The sequence below is a fragment of the Lepus europaeus genome, unplaced genomic scaffold, assembly GCF_033115175.1.
Source record: "Lepus europaeus isolate LE1 unplaced genomic scaffold, mLepTim1.pri SCAFFOLD_491, whole genome shotgun sequence".
NCBI classification, from domain to species: domain Eukaryota; kingdom Metazoa; phylum Chordata; class Mammalia; order Lagomorpha; family Leporidae; genus Lepus; species Lepus europaeus.
This window is the reverse complement of record NW_026909367.1, coordinates 20569-39219: the sequence shown is the minus strand read 5'-3', so window position 1 is coordinate 39219 and position 18651 is coordinate 20569. Positions and strand designations below refer to the sequence as shown.

At 60.8% G+C, this 18651-nt stretch overlaps 1 protein-coding gene across 1 annotated transcript; it reads left to right on the top strand.

The window, feature by feature from the left end:
- The first annotated feature begins 1520 nt into the window (after nt 1-1520).
- LOC133755456 (insulin receptor-related protein) lies at nt 1521-17823 on the top strand. Its single transcript, XM_062185565.1, has 22 exons — nt 1521-1605; nt 5115-5666; nt 8073-8376; nt 8474-8616; nt 8805-8949; nt 9716-9930; nt 10091-10217; nt 12549-12787; nt 13160-13327; nt 13419-13614; nt 13778-13819; nt 13904-14124; nt 14357-14493; nt 14581-14743; nt 14917-15022; nt 15517-15569; nt 15663-15892; nt 16356-16466; nt 16612-16771; nt 17044-17173; nt 17270-17404; nt 17580-17823. The coding sequence occupies exons 1-22, from the start codon at nt 1521-1523 to the stop codon at nt 17821-17823; spliced, it is 3906 nt and encodes a 1301-aa protein (XP_062041549.1).
- The last annotated feature ends 828 nt before the right edge of the window (nt 17824-18651 follow it).

Here is an 18651-nt window from a genome sequence, read left to right as displayed (position 1 = left end):
GAGAAAGGGAAGGGGTCAGGGAGCCGAGGCCCTGCCGTCCAGCAAAGGCCACAGGGTGGCGCTAGAAGCCTGCGCGCTGAGGTGCAAGCCCGGGGCCCAGGTTGGGTGGTTGGGTGCGGGGGCGCGGTCGGCAGCCATGCCTCGGGTCCCAGCGTCAGCCCTCGGTGCCCGGCCGGCAGGACCAGGCCGAGCAGAGCTGGCATCGATCGCCGCCTTGACAAGAGCATCGATTGCTGCGCGGAGAAATTAATAGGTCTTCTCTTAGCCCTTCGGCCGCGGGAGCCGCCCGAGGGTGGAGCTGGGGACCGGCCGGCCCTCGGAGGCCGGCCGCGCACCTGGAAAGTACCGGGATCCCCAGCACCCAGGGTTTCCTGCGGGCCTTGGTGGCCACAGGGCCCGATCTCTGCCGAGGGGAGAGGCAAACAAGGGCCCCGGGGCGCGAGCGCAGGCAGCACCCGTGGTCTCCCGATTCCCTGGGTCTGGGGCACACAGGAACCGCTGAGCAGTCCGGGTCACCAGGAAGGTGACCAGACAGGCAGATCCCCGCGGGGTGATGGCGTTCCTCAAGGGGATCCTGGCCAGGACGGGGGTACGTGGCGAAAACCAAGGCTCGCGCCAAGGGACCCAGAAAGAATGGCCAGGGGGGGCCTCCTGGCCGAGAAAGGCTCCAAGACACTGCCCACGTTCCGGCCAGGTTTCTAGGAGCTCGCTGCGCTAGCCAAGGCTGCCAGAAGTTAGCTCGCAGGTGTCAGAGCTCGAGTGGCCGCATCCAAAGCCGCCGCCACTCCGCAGAAGAGGCGAGCAGCGGGCGCGGGGTGGCGATGGCAGAGGCCCCACCGCGGCCGCAGCGGGGTTGGGGAGCTCCGTTCTTGGCCTCTCCTCCCCTCCCCCCGCGTTCTGGCCTTATTTCCCCAACAGACCTGTCCACCCTCAGTTGTCAGGCTAAATATTTTGGCTAGCCGGGAGGGGCGGAGAGAACGGAGAGGGCCCCGCAAACCAATCCATTTCGAATGGGGGCGGGCAAGGCGCGAGCTGGGCGCGGCCCCTGCGTGCCCGCCCCGGGAACGGCGGCAGAGAGCCCTGCCAGCTGGCGCTTGCGAGCCGAGCGCGCCCCGCGGGGTCCGGGGAGTGTCTCCGAGTCGTGTTCCCCGCGCCCCGGGGCTGCTCTCGGCGCTCCCCGGGAGCGCACGCGGGGCTTCTTTCTGCGCCGCCTTCGGGGTCGCCAGGCCTTCTGGCCGCCTCTGGCTCTGAGCCCTGTGTCACTTTCTTCCTCCGGCTGCCCTGTCACCGTTTGCATCTCTGTCCCACCTCTGTCTCCGGACTCACACTGAGTCTGTGTCCAGCGGCACTGTCTTTTTTCTTTCTCCGGCACTCTGTGTGGCATTCCTTGTCTTAGCTCCTGGCCTTTCCCTTCTCTCTGTGGCCTGGGTCTCTGTGTCCCTTAGGAACTGTCAGGTCCTTTACCTCCCCGGAGCCACCTGGAGGACAGCCAGGACTGGGCACCAGCCAGGCGGGGGACCATGGCAGTGCTCAGCCTGTGGCCCTGGGGAGCATGCCTGCTTGGGATCCTTCTCTCCTTGGGATTTGGCCTCGACACTCTAGAGGGTGAGTCCCCAGCCCTGTCTCCCACACCCCCATCTGCCTCCCAGCCAACTAGGAGGCCAAACTATGCCTGCAGCGTGCAGACTGGGGTTAGCTCTGGAACCCCCTCCCCTCCCATCCCCCGGCCCTCTCCCCTCTTCTCTCTCCCCCTTCCTGGGGAGGAACAGCTAGTCCTCCCCACCTGAACGTGTTTTCTCCCAGCTCCTATGGAGGTGAGGACTTCAAAATGGGCTTGAGTGGGTGTCGTCCACTCTGCCGCTGCTGCTCGTGCAGTCCTGGTCCCAGCAGAGGCTGAACGGGGCTTCGAGTGAGCTAGAGGTCACTGCTAGGGAGGGGCTGTGGGGCAGGTGGCCGAGCACCAGGCACTGCGGAGTAGCTGAGTTCATTGTACACCTTGGAAACTGAGGCTCGGATGACTGAATGGTAAATGAGGCTGCGGCCTGAGCCCTGCCCGGTGGTCCCCACCCTCCGCGCTGTGGCTTCCGGGCAGGGGGTTGCTGTAGCAGGAAGACTATTTCCCTGGCTGCCTCAAGGCCTGTCTCCCGGGCTCCAGGCTGCCTCTGAGTTGGATCTGGGGAATGAGGTGGGACCATGGAGACAGAAGGACCTTCATGGGAGCTTGGCTGGGAGAGGGAGAAGAGCTGAGGGAGGAAGGTTCAGAGGGGGAGGGGGTAGGCTGTGCCCCCTCCCCCATTTCCCCTCCAGACTGAGAAACTCAGGAATCCAGTGCTGTCAGCCTGGGGGGGGGGGGTGTCCCACCATGCCCCTCAGACTGGGAGCTTGCAGGGACAGGGCAGGGTCTCCCTTCCTGCAAACAGAGTGATGCAGATGGCTTGGAGGAGGGGGTTCCTTGATGGGTGCTAGTCACGGAGGGTCTGCCCCTCCCCCCAACGGAACCCGCTCAGCCAGGACAGGGCACAGCAGATGCCAGCTAGGAGCACAGTTGTCAGGACGGAAGCGTTGTCCTGCGGCGGGGGTGGAGGGTTGCTGTTTGGTCAGGGCATCCAGATGTCGCATTCCCAGTGCAGCTCTGTACAGAGGCAGGTTCTGAGGGAAGTCAGGGGTTAATTTGCTGAGGTCTTAGATTTGTTTTTCCAAATGACTCCCATCAGGGGAGCCCTGGAGAGGCAGGGGCATGATGGGAAGTGGGCGCCGGAGAGAACCCCCCATCTGCCTCACAGAGCCTGATTGGCCTTCACATGGAGGGCATAGAAGTGTTTTCTCATTCTCTCTTCTCTTTTGTGTGTGTGTGCGTGGGCACACACACACACGCATACACACACACAGAGCTGCTGCACAGGGCCAGGCTCAGGACCATGACTGACAATGGGGGAAGGTGTGAAGGAAGCCCTGGGGAGCCAGCCTTGCCTGCCCAGAGCCCTTCTAACAAACCACGGGGGGCAGAGGGCGGGGACGGGGCCTAGCCTGGCCAGGGTGGCTGGAGCACTGGATGGGAAAGAAAGGAGTAGAGGCTAGGGGAAGATCAGCAGAACCTGAGCGTCAGGCTGAAGAATTCAGACTTGAATTTTCTGCCGTGGAGAGCTGTGGAAGGTCCCCTTGGGAGCAAGTGAATCCGGGCATCCAGCCACCTTCAGGGGAAAGAAGAGGAGGTGGAGCTGGGCCGTGAGTCCGAAAAATCCAGGCACACATGGGTCCCCCCGGGAGTCATGGACTTGGAAGCCTGATGAGCCCCTGAGTGCCCAGTGGTCGCAGTGCTGGCTATGTAGAGACCCCCGCCTCCCTGGGAGAGGTGACACAGATAGACAGCAGTGTTGGGAGTGAGCACTGTACCCGGGACAGCCAGGCCTGGAGGAGAGCCGTTAACTCAGCTTGGCCTGGGGTTTGCAGGATAAGGACTGAGGGGTCCTTCTGAGGCTGGAGATACGATGGACACCAGCCTGCCTACGCCCCAGAATGTCAGGCTGAGGGATCGAGGCACAAGCCTAGGGCAACGGGGAGTTGTGACGTCCCTTCCGGCTCCCGTAGGACTGGGGGAGGAGCAGGAAGCTCAGATCACTGCTTCCCAGTCACGGGCTTCATTCATTCATTCATTCATTCGATACTGACTGAGTACAATTTTGTACCAGGCACCACACTGGGCATCAGGACACAGCAATGGAGCTAACAATCAACAGAAGAAATAAAGTGAATTATTTATTAGCCAGCTTCAAGAATTACAGAGAAAAATAAAGCAGAATTTTTTTAAAAAATCTTTATTTATTTATTTGAAAGACAGAAATAGAGAGAGGAGAGAGAGAGAAAGAGACAGAGGTTATCCATCCACCAGTTCACTCCCCAAACGGCCACAGTGGCCCATGCTGGGCCAGGCCAATGCCAGGTGCCAGGAGCTTCCTCTGGGTCTTCTACATGGGTGGAGGGGCCCCAGCACTTGGGCCATTCCCTACTCTCCTCCCAGGCACATCAGCAAGGAGCCAGATGGGAAGCAGAGCATCTGGGACTCGAACCGGCACCCATATGCAATGCCACGCTGCAGGTGGAGGCTTAACCTTCTACACCACAATATGGGCCCCAAGTAGAAAAATTGTTTAAAGATTGCTTTTATTTATTTGAAAGACAGAGTTGCACACACACACACACACAGAAAGAGAGAGAGAGAGAAATATCTTCTATTCACAGCTTCACTTCCCAAATGGCCAAAAGAACCAGGGCCGGACCAGGTTGAAGTCAGGAGCCAGGAGCTTCTTCCAGGTCTCTTAGGTGGGTGCAGGGGCCCACTTGGACCATCTCTGCTGCTTTCCCAAGTTCATCAGCAGGGAGCCAGAAAGGAAGTGGAGTAGCCAAGACTCGAACCAGTGCTCATATGGGATGCAGGCACCGCAGAGAGCAGCTTTATTGGCTACACCAAAACAGACTCCAAGCAGAAATTTTAAGTAGGGCAATGAGAGGAAGCACCATTGAGCAGGTGACATTTGAGCACAGCCTTACGAGGGTGAGTGAACTCTGCAGAGGAAAAGGTGATCCTGAAAGAAGGAACAGAAGTCCAGAGACCCTGAGACAGGAGCTTGGCTGGCGTGTCTAAAGGACAGCACAAGGCTCTATGTGGCTGAGGAAGGGAGACTGGGGATAAAATCAGAGAGGTTCCTGGGGCCAAAATTGTGCAGGACCTCCCTGCTGGAGTAGGGGCTACAGCTGGGACAGACAGGGGGTCCGTTTCAGGGAGGGAAGGATGTGACGCAGCCATGTTTGGGGTGAAGATCAGAGGGGATGCAGGTGGCAGTGGGGAGACAGCCTGAGTGAAGGCAGGAACGAGGGCTTAGACTCTGGATGTGCTTTAAGACAGGATGCGAAGGTCAGAGAAGGGAAAAAGTCAGGATGACGCTAGGTTTGGAGCCCGCCTGCAAGCATGACATGGCAGGAGCTGAGATGGGGAAGCAGGTTTAGGAGGGAATGTTGGGGGCTCCCTGTTGCAACAGGCCCAGGGAGGAGGCCACCCACCCAGCAGAGCCCAGCTCCCCCACTCAGTGTCCCCTCCCCTCCCTGTGTGCCCGCAGTGTGCCCCAGCCTGGACATCCGCTCCGAGGTGGCAGAGCTGCGGCGGCTGGAGAACTGTAGCGTGGTGGAGGGCCACCTGCAGATCCTGCTCATGTTCACGGCCACGGGGGAGGACTTCCGCCGCCTCAGCTTCCCCCGCCTCACCCAGGTCACGGACTACCTGCTGCTCTTCCGTGTCTACGGCCTGGAGAGCCTGCGGGACCTCTTCCCCAACCTGGCGGTGATCCGCGGCGCCCGCCTCTTCCTGGGCTACGCGCTGGTTATCTTCGAGATGCCGCACCTGCGTGACGTGGGGCTGCCAGCATTGGGGGCCGTGCTGCGTGGGGCGGTGCGTGTGGAGAAGAACCAGGAGCTCTGCCACCTCTCCACCATCGACTGGGGCCTGCTGCAGCCTGCGCCCGGTGCCAATCACATTGTGGGCAACAAACTGGGCGAGGAGTGTGCCGACGTGTGCCCGGGTGTGCTGGGGGCCTCTGGCGAGCCCTGTGCCAGAACCACCTTCAGTGGGCACACCGACTACAGGTGCTGGACCTCCAGCCACTGCCAGAGAGGTAGGCACTGGCACAGAACACGAAGGGGGAGGACCTCAGGGAAGACAGGGCCAGATGGGACCGGGTACGTGTGGAGTAGGATAGTGTGGGCACGTCCTTTGCTACCACTGGTTTTTAACCGTCACTCATCCTATGGGGCATAGCCTATTGTTATTCCCATTTCGCAGATGAAGAAACTGAAGCTCAGAAAAGTTAAATAAATAATGTAGCATAAGGCAGCCAAGGAGTAGGCACAAGACAAGCTGAAGTAGTCATGGAGTAGGTACTCCACAGGTACAAGGTGGGCGTGGAGGGAAGAGGGCAGGAACAGATGGTGGCGCCAGAAACAGTTTAGGGCAGCAGCTAAGCGCAAAGTCTGATGGCCTGGGTTCAGGTCTCAGCTCTGCTGCTCCTTGGCTCTGTCCCTTGAGGGGTGGGTACTGTCCAGCCTGTGGGCCCCACAAGGCCCACAAAATCATCTGGACTGGCCCTGCCAAAGCAGCCACAGGCAGGACTCAAAATTCAAGAAGTCTATAGCAGGTGCTCATTTCGTATGGCCCACAGAGTGTGTTCTAAGTACCTGCCCTGGGCAGATAAAAGCTTCCCCACCCCTGTGTGCCTCAGCTCCCGCCTCTGTAAAATGACCACAGGGTGGTTGTGAGCAATGAGTTACTCCACAGGGCATCAGAGCGGTACCAGAACCACGGCAGCAATTCCTCTTTTAGTTTTTTTAAAATTTATTTATTTCATTTGAAAGGCTGTGTTACAGAGAGAGAGAGAGAGAGAGAGAGAGAGAGAGAGAGAGACTGAGAGAGAGAGAGACTGAGAGATCTGCCATCTGCTGGTTCACTACCCAGCAGAAGCTGTGCCAATCCAAAGCCAGGAGCCAGGAGCTTTTTCCAGGTCTCCCATGTGGGTGCAGGGGCCCAAGGACTTGAGCCATCTTCTGTTGCTTTCTCAGGCCATTAGCAGAGAGCTGGATGGGAAGCAGAGCAGCCGGGACCCGAACCAGTGCCCATATGGGATGCTGGTGCCGCAGGCAGAGGTTTAACCTACTAAGCCACAGCGCCAGCCCACAGGGCAGCAATTCTATGTTCCTAATAAAAGTGGCCACAGTGCAGGTGGTCCGAGGTGAGCTGGCAGTGTTGGAATGGGGAGGTGGTAGCTGCATGGGAGAGGAAGGAGGAGGCAGAGGATGAAGAACAAGAGAGGTGAGGGCAAGCGTGTGAAGGGCATCTTCCCAGGGACGTAAGAGGCATGGGGAGAAAACGGAAGGAAGGGAGGGGGCAGGTGTTTAACAGTTAGGACACCCCCAGGTTAAGATGCCCGTGTGCCAGATGGATTGGAGAGCCTGGGTTCAAGTCCCCGCTCTGCTCCCAAGTGCTGCTTCCTGTTCATGCATACCTGGGCAGGCAGCAGGTGGTTGGGTCCCTGCCACCTGTGCGGGAGACCTAGCTTGAGTTCCCAAGCTCTTAGCGTTGGCCTGGCCCAGTCATAGCTGTTGGGGGAGGGGGTGAATCAGCAGATGGGAGATGCCTGCTCACTGCCTCTCAAATACAGAAAAAGAAAGGGAGTGGAGGAAAGAGATGGTTGGAGGCAGAGGAAGTGAAAGTTGGGGAGGAGGAGAGGAAAACCTTTCAGAAACTGGGAGCAGATCTGGGGTCTCCCAACCTGAGGTCTTTTGCACAGAGCTCCTGGTGGCCAGCTCTCCTCCCATCCCGGGCCCGCAGCAGCAGGAGGGGGAGAGGGTAACCAGATCCCTGGTGTATCTGCTGGGCCCACCTCCCCGAAGCCTCCCTGTTGGCTGTAAACACAGCTGCTGCACGTCCTCCTGTGTGCAGTGTCAACACACCCGGCCGACCCCGCCCCACACTCGTCTCCCGCAGACGTCCAGCTGCCGCTGTGCAGTTTCCAGGCTACTGGGCCCCCAGCTCCAAAACCCACCTGCTGCTGCTGCTGCTGCTGCTGCCGCCGCCACTACCCGGGGCCGCCTCCCGCCCAGAGCAGGGAGCTAAAGAGGGCCGCAACATGGCAGGCCAGTGACTGGAGGAGGCTCCTCCCGCCACACATCCCCAGGCCCACCGTGCCCTGGACCTGGCTGCTCAGGAGAGGCCGGCTGGCCCAGCCTGGCATCGTGCCCAGCCGTGATCTGGGCACCAGGCCTAGACAGGACAGCAGGCAGCAGAGCAGCAACCCTGATGGACAAGGTCACTGTGCTGTCCTGAGCCCGACTAGGCACTGTGGGAGGCAGAGAGCTACAGAGAGGGCCACGGTCCTTGGCAGAAACAGTGGGCAGCCATGACCTGGAGGGACTTGGGTTCAGACGGATTGCGTCACGGCAGGAGGAAGGGCTCGGGGCCAGGGTTGGAAAGGGCAGACCTGACCGAGGGTTCATGGGCAAGGCCTAACCCAGCACTCTGCCCACAGTGTGTCCCTGCCCCCAGGGGCTGGCCTGCACAGCAAGGGGCGAGTGTTGCCACGCCGAGTGCCTGGGGGGCTGCAGCCAGCCTGAAGACCCTCGTGCCTGTGTAGCCTGCCGCCACCTCTACTTCCAGGGTGCCTGCCTCCGCGCCTGCCCTCCAGGTACCTACCAGCATGAGTCCTGGCGCTGCGTCACGGCCGAGGACTGCGCCAGCCTGCGTGCCGTGCCTGGCCGCACCTCCACCTTCGGCATCCACCAAGGCAGTTGCCTGGCCCAGTGCCCCCCAGGCTTCACCCGTAATGGCAGCAGGTGAGCGTGGGGTGGGGTGGATGGGGGAGGCTCCCTTTGGAGCAGTGAGGAGGCCCACACTGGTCCGAAGCTCACGCCATCTGCTTGCCCCTGCTAGCATCTTCTGCCACAAGTGTGAGGGGCTGTGTCCCAAAGAGTGCAAGGTAGGCACCAAGACCATCGACTCCGTCCAAGCAGCACAGGACCTGGCGGGCTGCACCCACGTGGAGGGAAGCCTCATCCTCAACCTGCGGCAGGGCTGTTAGTACCCACTTCGGGACCACACCCTTTCTGAAGGCCGATGGAGCTCCGCTCCCCCCAACCCTGGGTCCCACCCCCGAGGCCCCACCTCCTCTGGGGCCCTCCTCACCCCCACCCCTGCCCTGTGGGCCCAGCGGCTTCCCTGCTCCTGCTTCAGCCCTGTCTCCCTCCCCTCCCCCGCCCCCCAGACAACCTGGAGCCGGAGCTGCAGCGCAGCCTGGGGCTGGTCGAGACCATCACCGGCTTCCTCAAAATCAAGCACTCCTTTGCCCTGGTATCCCTGAGCTTCTTCAAGAACCTCAAACTGATCCGGGGGGATGCCATGGTGGACGGGTAAGGGGTCAAAATCAGGCCTCCGACCACACCCCTCCCCCAGCTGTCCCAAAAGAATGTTAAAGAGAAAGGGCTCTGGGACCAGTTCTGTGTACTAGCTGTTTGGCTATGGGTAGGTTACTTAACTCCTCGGTTTTCCCATCTGTAAAATGGGGCTAACATGACTGCTTTCTTAGGGCTTTTGCGAATCTTACTTGGAATGCAGTAGATGCAACGTAAGTTGTGGTTAAAGGTAGCTGTAAAAGTGGGCTACAGTCGCCCGATCCCCTCAGCTGCACAGTGACACTGCCAGAGTGTGAAACCCGTTCCTACTACCCACCTGTCAAGGCCCACCCATAAGGTAGCCGGGACTTTTCAAAATCAAATAAACGTCTTAACCACCCAGTCAAGTGGTTTCCGTGGCTTCTCGTGGACACCAGTGGTGCCCACACCCTGGATGGAGAGGCATGACCCAGACAAAGTACCACCACTCCATGGTGGTGTCCCCAAACCAGCACAGCCTGGCACCTCGCAGGTGCTCAGTTAAAGCGAGATGAAGGAAGGAAGCAGCCAGGGAGCTTACTGACCCCATGTCACCGATGAGGAAAATGGAGAGGGTGGGTGGCTTGCCCCACATCACAGAGTGTGTGCACAACGCCTTCTGGCTAGAGACTGAGTGCCCCCCTCCCCCCAGCACAGCCCCTCTTGGAAAGAGCCCATAAGCATCCGCGTGGCTGCCCCCTGCCCCCACCTCCCTGCAGAGCAAGGTCCCCTGGCCTCCCCCCAGGAACTACACTCTGTATGTGCTGGACAACCAGAACCTACAGCAGCTGGGGTCCTGGGTGGCCACTGGCCTCACCATCCCGGTGGGCAAGATCTACTTTGCCTTCAACCCGCGCCTCTGCCTGGAGCTCATCTACCGCTTGGAGGAGGTCACAGGCACGAGAGGGCGGCAGAACAAGGCTGAGATCAACCCGCGCACCAACGGGGACCGCGCCTCCTGTGAGCCCGGGGACCCTCCCCAAAGCCCGAGCCCCGCACACATTCATCAAACACAGCAGCCACTTGGGGGCGGGGGACAAAGCCTCTGTGGGGTCGGGGCGGGGTCCCCCGCCGGAGACAGGGTCGTTACGAGCAGGCGTTCACCTCCCGGCCCGCCCAGGCCAGACTCGCACCTTGCGCTTCGTGTCCAACGTGACGGAGGCAAACCGCATCCTGCTCCGCTGGGAGCGCTACGAGCCGCAGGAGGCCCGCGACCTGCTCAGCTTCATCGTGTACTACAAGGAGTCGTGAGTACCGGGGCGGGGCCACTCGGGGCGGGGCCAGAAAGGGACGGAGCCAAACCAATTCTGCCCCGCCCCCGCCCTCCCTGGACAGGTGAGGGCAGAGCTCAGCAGGGCCGTGCAAAGCCGAGGAACCAGGATGCCCAAGCCGCATGCTGGCTCTCTGCCCTCATCCTCCTCATTCCTCAGAGCCTCAGTTTCCCCGCCAAGTGGAATGGAAGGGTCATGGCTTCTGGGAGCCCAGGAGAGCCATTCTGCTGGGAAGGCTCTGATAATGAAGCTCCAATTCACTATGCTAATGCTCCTACTGACCACATGCTCCTGCCCCAGCAGCGGTTTGGGGAGTGCCCACTAATTTGGCCAATTTTATGAGTTTTGCCATTGTTTCATTAAAGCCTGAAGGAGGGAGGGCACAGGGACTGGTGGGGGCCAGCTGCTCTTTTTCTTTGGAGTGGACTGACCCTAGCAGGAAGGATAATGGTTAGACCACAGGAAAACGTGGATAAGAATCAAAAGAGGTTTCCTTAGGGAAAGTAAGTGGCCTCTGGATGACCAGCTAGAGGGCAGGCATGTTCACCCTGTATGTGGGTAAAAGATGGGGCCACCTGACTTGGAAGAGAGGTCTTAGCTGACCAGTAGCCCAGGGCTTGGCCCTGGAGGAGGGAGGACGGAAGCCGGTGGGTTGAAGGCCCACTTGAATGGCCAAGGCTGACCTAGGCATCAGTGGTAAGAGAAGGTCTCTATGGCCGGCGCTGCGGCTCACTAGGCTAATCCTCCGCCTGCAGCGCTGGCACACTGCGTTCTAGTCCCAGTCGGGGCGCTGGATTCTGTCGCGGTTGCTCTTCTTCCAGGCCAGCTCTCTGCTATGGCCCGGGAGTGCAGTGGAGGATGGCCCAAGTCCTTGGGCCCTGAACCCACATGGGAGACCAGGAGAAGCACCTGGCTCCTGGCTTCAGATCAGCGTGGTGCAACGGCTGCAGCAGCCATTGGGGGGTGAACCAACGGCAAAAGGAAGACCTTTCTCTCTGTCTCTCTCTCTCACTGTCCACTCTGCCTGTCAAAAAAAAAAAAAAAGAGAGAGAGAAGGTCTCTGCCATGGGGAGCAGGAGCACCTGTTGAATGCAGATTCCTGGGCCCCACTCCTACAGAGTCACATTCAGCTAGTGCTGAGTGGGGCCCAGTGATCTGTGTTTCTAACAACTCCCAGGTATTGCCGAAGCCGCTGGTTCACAGATCACACTTTAAAAAAGCAGTGTGACACCCTCCAGTTTGTGCAGTTCACAATCTGGGCAACTCTACAGAGCTGCCTCGGGGCTCAAAGGGCAGAGAGCATGGGGAGCCCTCCTACCATCACTGCCTGGTAGTGTAGCTGTGGCGGGGCTCTCGCCGAGACACACCCCGTGCATGCTGGCTTGATGCTGGCTCTGAGCAGACCCAGATCTACTCAGTGTGATGCACCCCATGGCATCCACTCTGCACTCCCCTCCTGCTCCTCAGCTATCTTGCTTCTGGGCCTCAACGAGGACGCATTTCCAGGCAAGCCTCAGCTCCGCACCACCACAGCCTCCTTCTGTCCCTGGCTCAGCCTGAACTCCCCTCCCTCCAAAGAAACCAACAAGAACATCCGTAGAATGTTCCGCTGTTCCCCATGTTCTACCTTGGTCTCTCCCCTGTGGGCTCCACTTTTGTCTCCCCCAGGGACCAGCCTCCTCTACCCCTAGTGCCACTGGTCCCTCCCCAAGCTCTGCCCTCTGTCCCTGCCCTGGCCTCCTTCACTGGTGGCTTCTGGCCCCAATCATTTCTCTGTGGCTATGGATCTCGGTCTTTTGGGATTATGTACATGTGTGAGAAGCTCCTAGAAGCTAGGAACCCTCTCTCTAGAGAACCACACACGTACAAAACTTTGTCTATAGTGTTGGAGGCTTTTTGACTGCCAGAGCCCATTCATGGGCCCAGGTTAAGACACGGTGTCCTTGGAAAGAGAGTAGTCCAGCTTGTGGTTCCAGGCAATCCACTTGGGATGAGTTAGGATAACCCCGCTACTTACTGTCCCTAGAAAGGAGGCCTCTTATTGTACCAGCTTTCAGAATATTTACTGAGACTAAAGTTCGACATTTCCTGCCGGCGATGGAGAGATATTTCATCCCCAATTCGGCTGGCAGCACAGATGCCACAGAGCCCCCACAGGGTCTCACAGGTGGCTGGAGTCGTGGCTGTGCCCTCATGCATCCCAGAAGGATGACAAGGACATTCTGTGGTGACCAGAGAGGAGGGGGTGCTGAGTCCTGGGCCTGGGGTGGAGCTGCCCCTCAGCTGCCCGTGCTGGGGTGTCTTCAGCCCATTCCAGAATGCTACGGAGCACGTGGGTCCAGATGCCTGTGGCGCCCAGAGCTGGAACCTGTTGGATGTGGAGCTGCCCCTCAGTCGCACCCAGGAGCCAGGGGTGACCCTGGCCCCCCTCAAACCCTGGACCCAGTATGCAGTGTTTGTGCGGGCCATCACGCTGACCACCGCAGAGGACAGCCCCCACCCGGGAGCCCAGAGCCCCATCGTCTACCTCCGCACCCTGCCTGCAGGTAGGCAGAAGGCAGGAGGCAGTGAGAGTCAGGCCCCCAAGGCCTGGTGAAGCTGCGGGACGCTGGGCACCAGAAGTCGGGCTGCCGGGACAGTGAGTGCCTGGCGCTGGGGGCTGGGGGCCCACCTGCTTGAGTCCTAGAAAGAAATCAGGGCATTTGCCTGGGTCCCTGGGGGAGTCTGGGCTGGGACACAGCAAGAGGAAGAGTTACAGGAACTCAGAGGCCTTTGGTGACAGGAAAGACAGAACTGAAGACCAGGTTCTGGAAGTGGAGTTTAGGGCCACCTGTTCCGTGGAAGAAGGGGAGAATTGGACCCCAGAGAGAGAGGATCCTGGCAGACAACCCTGAGCTCTACCGTCCTCCCACCCCCAGCACCCACGGTGCCCCAAGAGGTCATCTCCACGTCCAATTCCTCCTCCCACCTCCTGGTGCGCTGGAAGCCACCCACGCAGCGCAACGGAAACAACACCTACTACCTGGTGCTGTGGCAGCGGCTGGCGGAGGACGCCGACCTCTACCTCAACGACTACTGCCACCGCGGTGCCGGGGCCGGGGCGCCAGGGCAGGGCAGGGCAGCGGGGAGCCGGGCGGGGAGCTCACCTAACTGTCCTCTTGCCCGCCGTGTCGCCAGGCTTGCGGCTGCCCACCAGCAACACCGACCCGCGCTTCGACCGCGAGGACGGGGAACTTGAGGCCGAGACAGAGCCGGGCTGCTGCCCTTGCCAGCACCCACACCCTGGGCAGGTCGTGCCCCCGCTGGAAGCGCAAGAGGCTTCGTTCCAAAAGAAGTTTGAGAACTTTCTACACAATGCCATCACCATCCCCAAGTGCGTGCGACCCGGCGAGGGCTGGCGGGGAGGGGCCGGAGAGGGGGTGGGGCTTTGTGGGCGGGGCCTGGCTTGCGGGTGGGTCCGGAGGCTGTGGGTGGCAGCCGAGGGTGCAGGCCCCGTCCCGAACGAGTTCTGATGAGGACCACCCCGGCCTCCCTAGATCCCCTTGGAAGGTCACGTCCATCAACAAGAGTCCCCAAAGGTGAGCTAGGACGGGGCGGGAGGCTGGGAGGCGGGGGGCGTGGCTCCGGGACGGGATCGCTGCTCTGACCCGCGCCCTCCCCAGCGACTCGGGGCGGCACCGCCGGTCCGCCGGGACCCTCCGACTCGGGGGCAACAGTTCGGATTTCGAGATCCAGGAGGACAAGGTGCCCCGGGAGCGAGCGGTGCTGAGTGGCTTGCGCCACTTCACCGAATACCGGATCGACATCCACGCCTGCAACCACGCGGCGCACACCGTGGGCTGCAGCGCCGCCACCTTCGTCTTTGCACGCACGATGCCGCACAGTAGGTGACACCCGCACCCCCGCCACTGACCCCAAGGACCCGGTGCAATGAATGCCCCGCCTGGCGGGTTTGACCTCCCGCTGGCTCCAGAACCCCAGCTTTGCTTGCCCCTCCTGGTCACCATAATCCCAGAGCTGCCCCAAACCTCTCAGTTTCGCCCAGTTTCGCTTGGGTTTGAGTATGGAGGTGAGAGGAACTACTGTGGCCTGGCTGCCAGATGCCCCTCCCGCAGGAGAGGCCGATGGTATCCCCGGGAAGGTGGCCTGGGAGGCTGCCAGCCGGAGCAGCGTCCTCCTGCGCTGGCTTGAGCCCCCGGACCCAAACGGACTGGTCCTCAAGTACGAGATCAAGTACCGCCGCCTGGGAGAGGTGGGTACCCCGGGGCACCCGCATCCCAGCCTCCTTGGCATGCCCCCATCCCTTCCCTTCCAGCCACCTGTTTCTTGTTCCCCTCAGGAAGCCACTGTGCTGTGCGTGTCCCGTCTGCGGTATGCCAAGTTCGGTGGTGTCCACCTGGCCCTGCTGCCCCCTGGCAACTACTCTGCCCGGGTTCGAGCGACCTCACTGGCTGGCAACGGCTCTTGGACAGAGAGTGTGGCCTTCTACATCCCCGGCCCAGGTATACACAGCCTCTGTCCCCACACTGCCCACAGGGGACCCCCCTGCATCCCCCCACCCCTCCGTTCCCCCCCACTACCACAGGCCCTTGCTTTCCAGCCTCCCTAATCCCCACCTCCCAGTGTGGGAAATCCTGCCCTCTGCCGCCCCCTAACTCTGTCCTCCGACCAGCAGAGGAGGAGGACTCCGGGGGCCTGCACGTGCTCCTCACCGTCACCCCCGTGGGCCTCATGCTGCTCATTGTCCTCGCCGCCCTGGGTCTCTTCTACGGCAAGAAGAGGTGATGACAGGGCCCCTGGCTCCCGCCCCCTCCCTGAGCCCTCCTCGTGAGGTCAGTGCATGCAGGGACAGAGGAGAGACCTCAGAAAGGACTTCCTTACAGTCAGCCGCCGTCCCCTGGGGGCTGGCGTGGGGACGTGCCTCTCGGCCATGGTGACCAGTTCTTCCTGCTGAACCTGGGACTCTGCTGGTGGGCAGAGTCCAAGTCCCGCCTCCTGGGAATCCCCAGTCTGAGCCCCCTGGGACGGTTGGTCACCTTAGGCTCTGTCCCAGGATGCCCCATGTCAGCCGTCCAAGAGGCAAAGGGCGGCCTGGCCTGGCCCCCCGACCTCTGCATTCTCCCTGTTCCCTGCCTGGGGGGCTCCCCGGGCTCACCCCGACCAGGGCTGGGCTGTGGCCAGTTCTCCTCCTCCCTGAGGTCCTGCCTCCTTGTCCTCTGACATTGCACATTCCTTCTGGACCCTTCCGGCCCAAATGCCTCGCCTCCCACTGCAGAAACAGCACCCTGTATACTTCTGTGAACCCGGAGTACTTCAGCGCCTCTGAGAGTAGGTCTGGGTGGGTGGACAGGTGGGCGGGACAGGGAGACAGGAGAGAAGTGGGTGGGGGCGTGGCGCCAGTGGCATCCTGCCTCCCCTCAGTGTACGTGCCTGACGAGTGGGAGGTGCCTCGGGAGCAGATCTCCATAATCCGGGAACTGGGCCAGGGCTCCTTCGGGATGGTCTATGAGGGGCTGGTGCAAGGCCTTGAGGCTGGGGAGGAGTCCACGCCCGTGGCCCTGAAGACGGTGAATGAGCTGGCCAGCCCACGGGAGCGCATCGAGTTCCTCAAGGAAGCGTCTGTCATGAAGGCCTTCAAGTGTCATCATGTGGTAAGGGAGGGTCGGGGCACTGCCAGGGTCATCACTGGGGCAGAGGTCATGTATAAGGGAAAAGACCACCTGTCCTCCAGGTCAAAGCTGGGGTGAGGTTAGGACCCTCACTGGGGCAAAGTGTATGGTTGGGGGTTAAAGTCAAATGGGGCACGGCTAGCTAGGGCTGAGCTCAGTCACGGCTCGGGGGTCAGTGCTGAGGGTCCAGATAATATTGGGTTCATGACTGGGGTCTAGGTCTATGTTGGTCCAAGTTTATAACTGTTATGATAGTCAAATTTGACCAAGGTCATGTGTTAAGGTCAGGGCCATTGTGAGGTCAGGATTAGGCTTGTGGTCATGGTTGGGGTTAGGGTCAGGGTTGGTGTCTGGGTCAGGTTATGGTCACAGTGGGTCAAGGCTTTGGCCCTGTGGGTCAAGAGGAGCTGAATGGACCTACAGTCAAACTCTTTGTCCATCCTAGGTACGTCTCCTAGGTGTGGTGTCTCAGGGTCAGCCAACTCTGGTCATCATGGAGTTGATGACCCGCGGAGACCTCAAGAGCCATCTTCGATCTTTGCGACCTGAGGCAGAGGTGGGGACCTGGACGATCAGGGCCAAGGGGCTGGGGAGTTAGAGGAGACTTGGGCACTTGGGCACGGGGTGGGCAGAGGGGACTCATCCTTGGCCAGGGATCCGGCCTCTGCACTCCTCCTCACCAGCTCCCTCTCTCGGCTTAGAACAACCCAGGGCTCCCACGGCCAGCTCTGGGCGATATGATGCAGATGGCCGGTGAGATCGCAGATGGCATGGCCTACCTTGCCGCCAACAAGTTTGTGCACCGAGACCTGGCAGCCCGCAACTGCATGGTGTCCCAGGACTTGACCGTCAAGATTGGGGGTACAGTGGGTACCAGGCAGATAGGGGCAGCCTGAATAGTATAGAGAGACGCCCCTAAGCCAGGCATTAAGAACCCCAGGCTTGGCCCACATCTCCAACCCTGACAGCCTGCAGGTCACCCCCAGCCAGGCTCTCAGTCTCCCTGTCCCAGGGAAGATGGGTTCCTATGGGGTGATCTATGAAGACAGAGGGGAGGCTGGGAGAGGTACCCCCGGGGCGGATGCTGTGGGGGACTTCTCAGGCCCACGCCCTGCTCTGCCCTCACTTTGCAGACTTTGGGATGACTCGGGACGTGTATGAAACAGATTATTACCGCAAGGGTGGGAAGGGGCTGCTGCCTGTGCGCTGGATGGCCCCCGAGTCCCTCAAGGACGGAGTCTTCACCACCCACTCGGATGTCTGGTGGGGCTCTGCGGAGGGGCCTAGAACGTCCCAGCCTTGGGGTCCACGGAGCAGCGTGACGGGTGCTGAGTGTGGGCCCTCCTGTGTGTGCTCCAGGTCCTTCGGTGTGGTGCTCTGGGAGATCGTGACGCTGGCTGAGCAGCCCTACCAGGGCCTCTCCAACGAGCAGGTGCTCAAGTTTGTCATGGACGGCGGAGTCCTGGAGGAGCTGGAGAGCTGTCCCCTTCAGCTGTGAGTAGCCTCGGCCAGGCCCTTCCTCGTCCCTCCACCCCGCCCACCTCCACTGATGGCCAACAACGAGGTCCCCAGTTCTAAACGCCCCCTCCGCCGCCAGCCGCTCCCCCAACTCGCACTGACAGAGGCTGGGGGTCCAGGCCCCCTGTGACTCTGCTCCCACGCCCACCAGGCAGGAGCTGATGAGCCGCTGCTGGCAGCAGAACCCGCGCCTGCGTCCAACCTTCACCCACATCCTGGACAGCATACAGGAGGAGCTACGGCCCTCCTTCCGCCTGCTTTCCTTCTATTACAGCCCAGCGTGTCGGGGTGCCCGGGGCTCCCTGCTGCCCACCGACGCAGAACCCGACTCCTCACCCAACCCCAAAGGGCCCTCCCTGGACTGCAGCCCCCAAAACGGGGGCCCAGGGCATTGAGGGGCACCCCTTCCCCAGCTTACTGGCCTCCCATAGGCAGAGAGGAAGAGACCTGACCTTTGTGGCCGGGAGATACCCGGATGTTCACACACTCCACCACCCCCCAGCCCCTACTCACATGGGATGGGATGGAACCTGGGTTGGGGAGGGGGCAGCCAAGAGCAGGAACAGGAGGGAGGGGACCAGAGCAGGTCTTCTGCCGATATCTGATTTCACGTGCTTGAAACCAAAGGAGCAGCCAGACCCTGGCTGGGGCACCCTGGCCAAGTCAGGATGCTGGGGCAGGGTGTCTCTGAGACTCACCTGCTTACCATGGCCCTTCACTCATCCCTCTGCCCCTGTGCTGCCTGGCCTAGGGAGAATGCCCAGCCCAGCCACTTCCTCTCCTCTTGCCCCACCCAGGGACCCCCAGCTTGGTGCTCCTCCCCCTCCCCCAGGGGCATCCCTTGGTTGCATCCACCCCCTTTTCCAGCCCCTTCCCCCTCAGTTATTAGCCTCGGATTATTAAGGATTTAAGAGCCCGGCTTCCTCTCTCCCCTCCCCCACCCTCGCCCCCCCACCCCCTGCCTCCCACGGGAAGAGTGGAGAAGGCACAATAAATGCTGAGGTCTGTTTGTACCCTGGTCCTGGGCAGCCCATTATCTCTCCATCTATATGGCGTTAACACTGGATGAACTTCCTGTCTCCCTCCTGGGGGACTTGAGGTGGTGACCCTACGGCCGGGATACAGGATGAATCGGCTGCGGTCCACCAGCACCTCCGTGAGGGCCCAGGCAGCCGGGGTTGCCATGGCAGTGACACGGGACAATCTTGCTGCTGTCTCCGGCT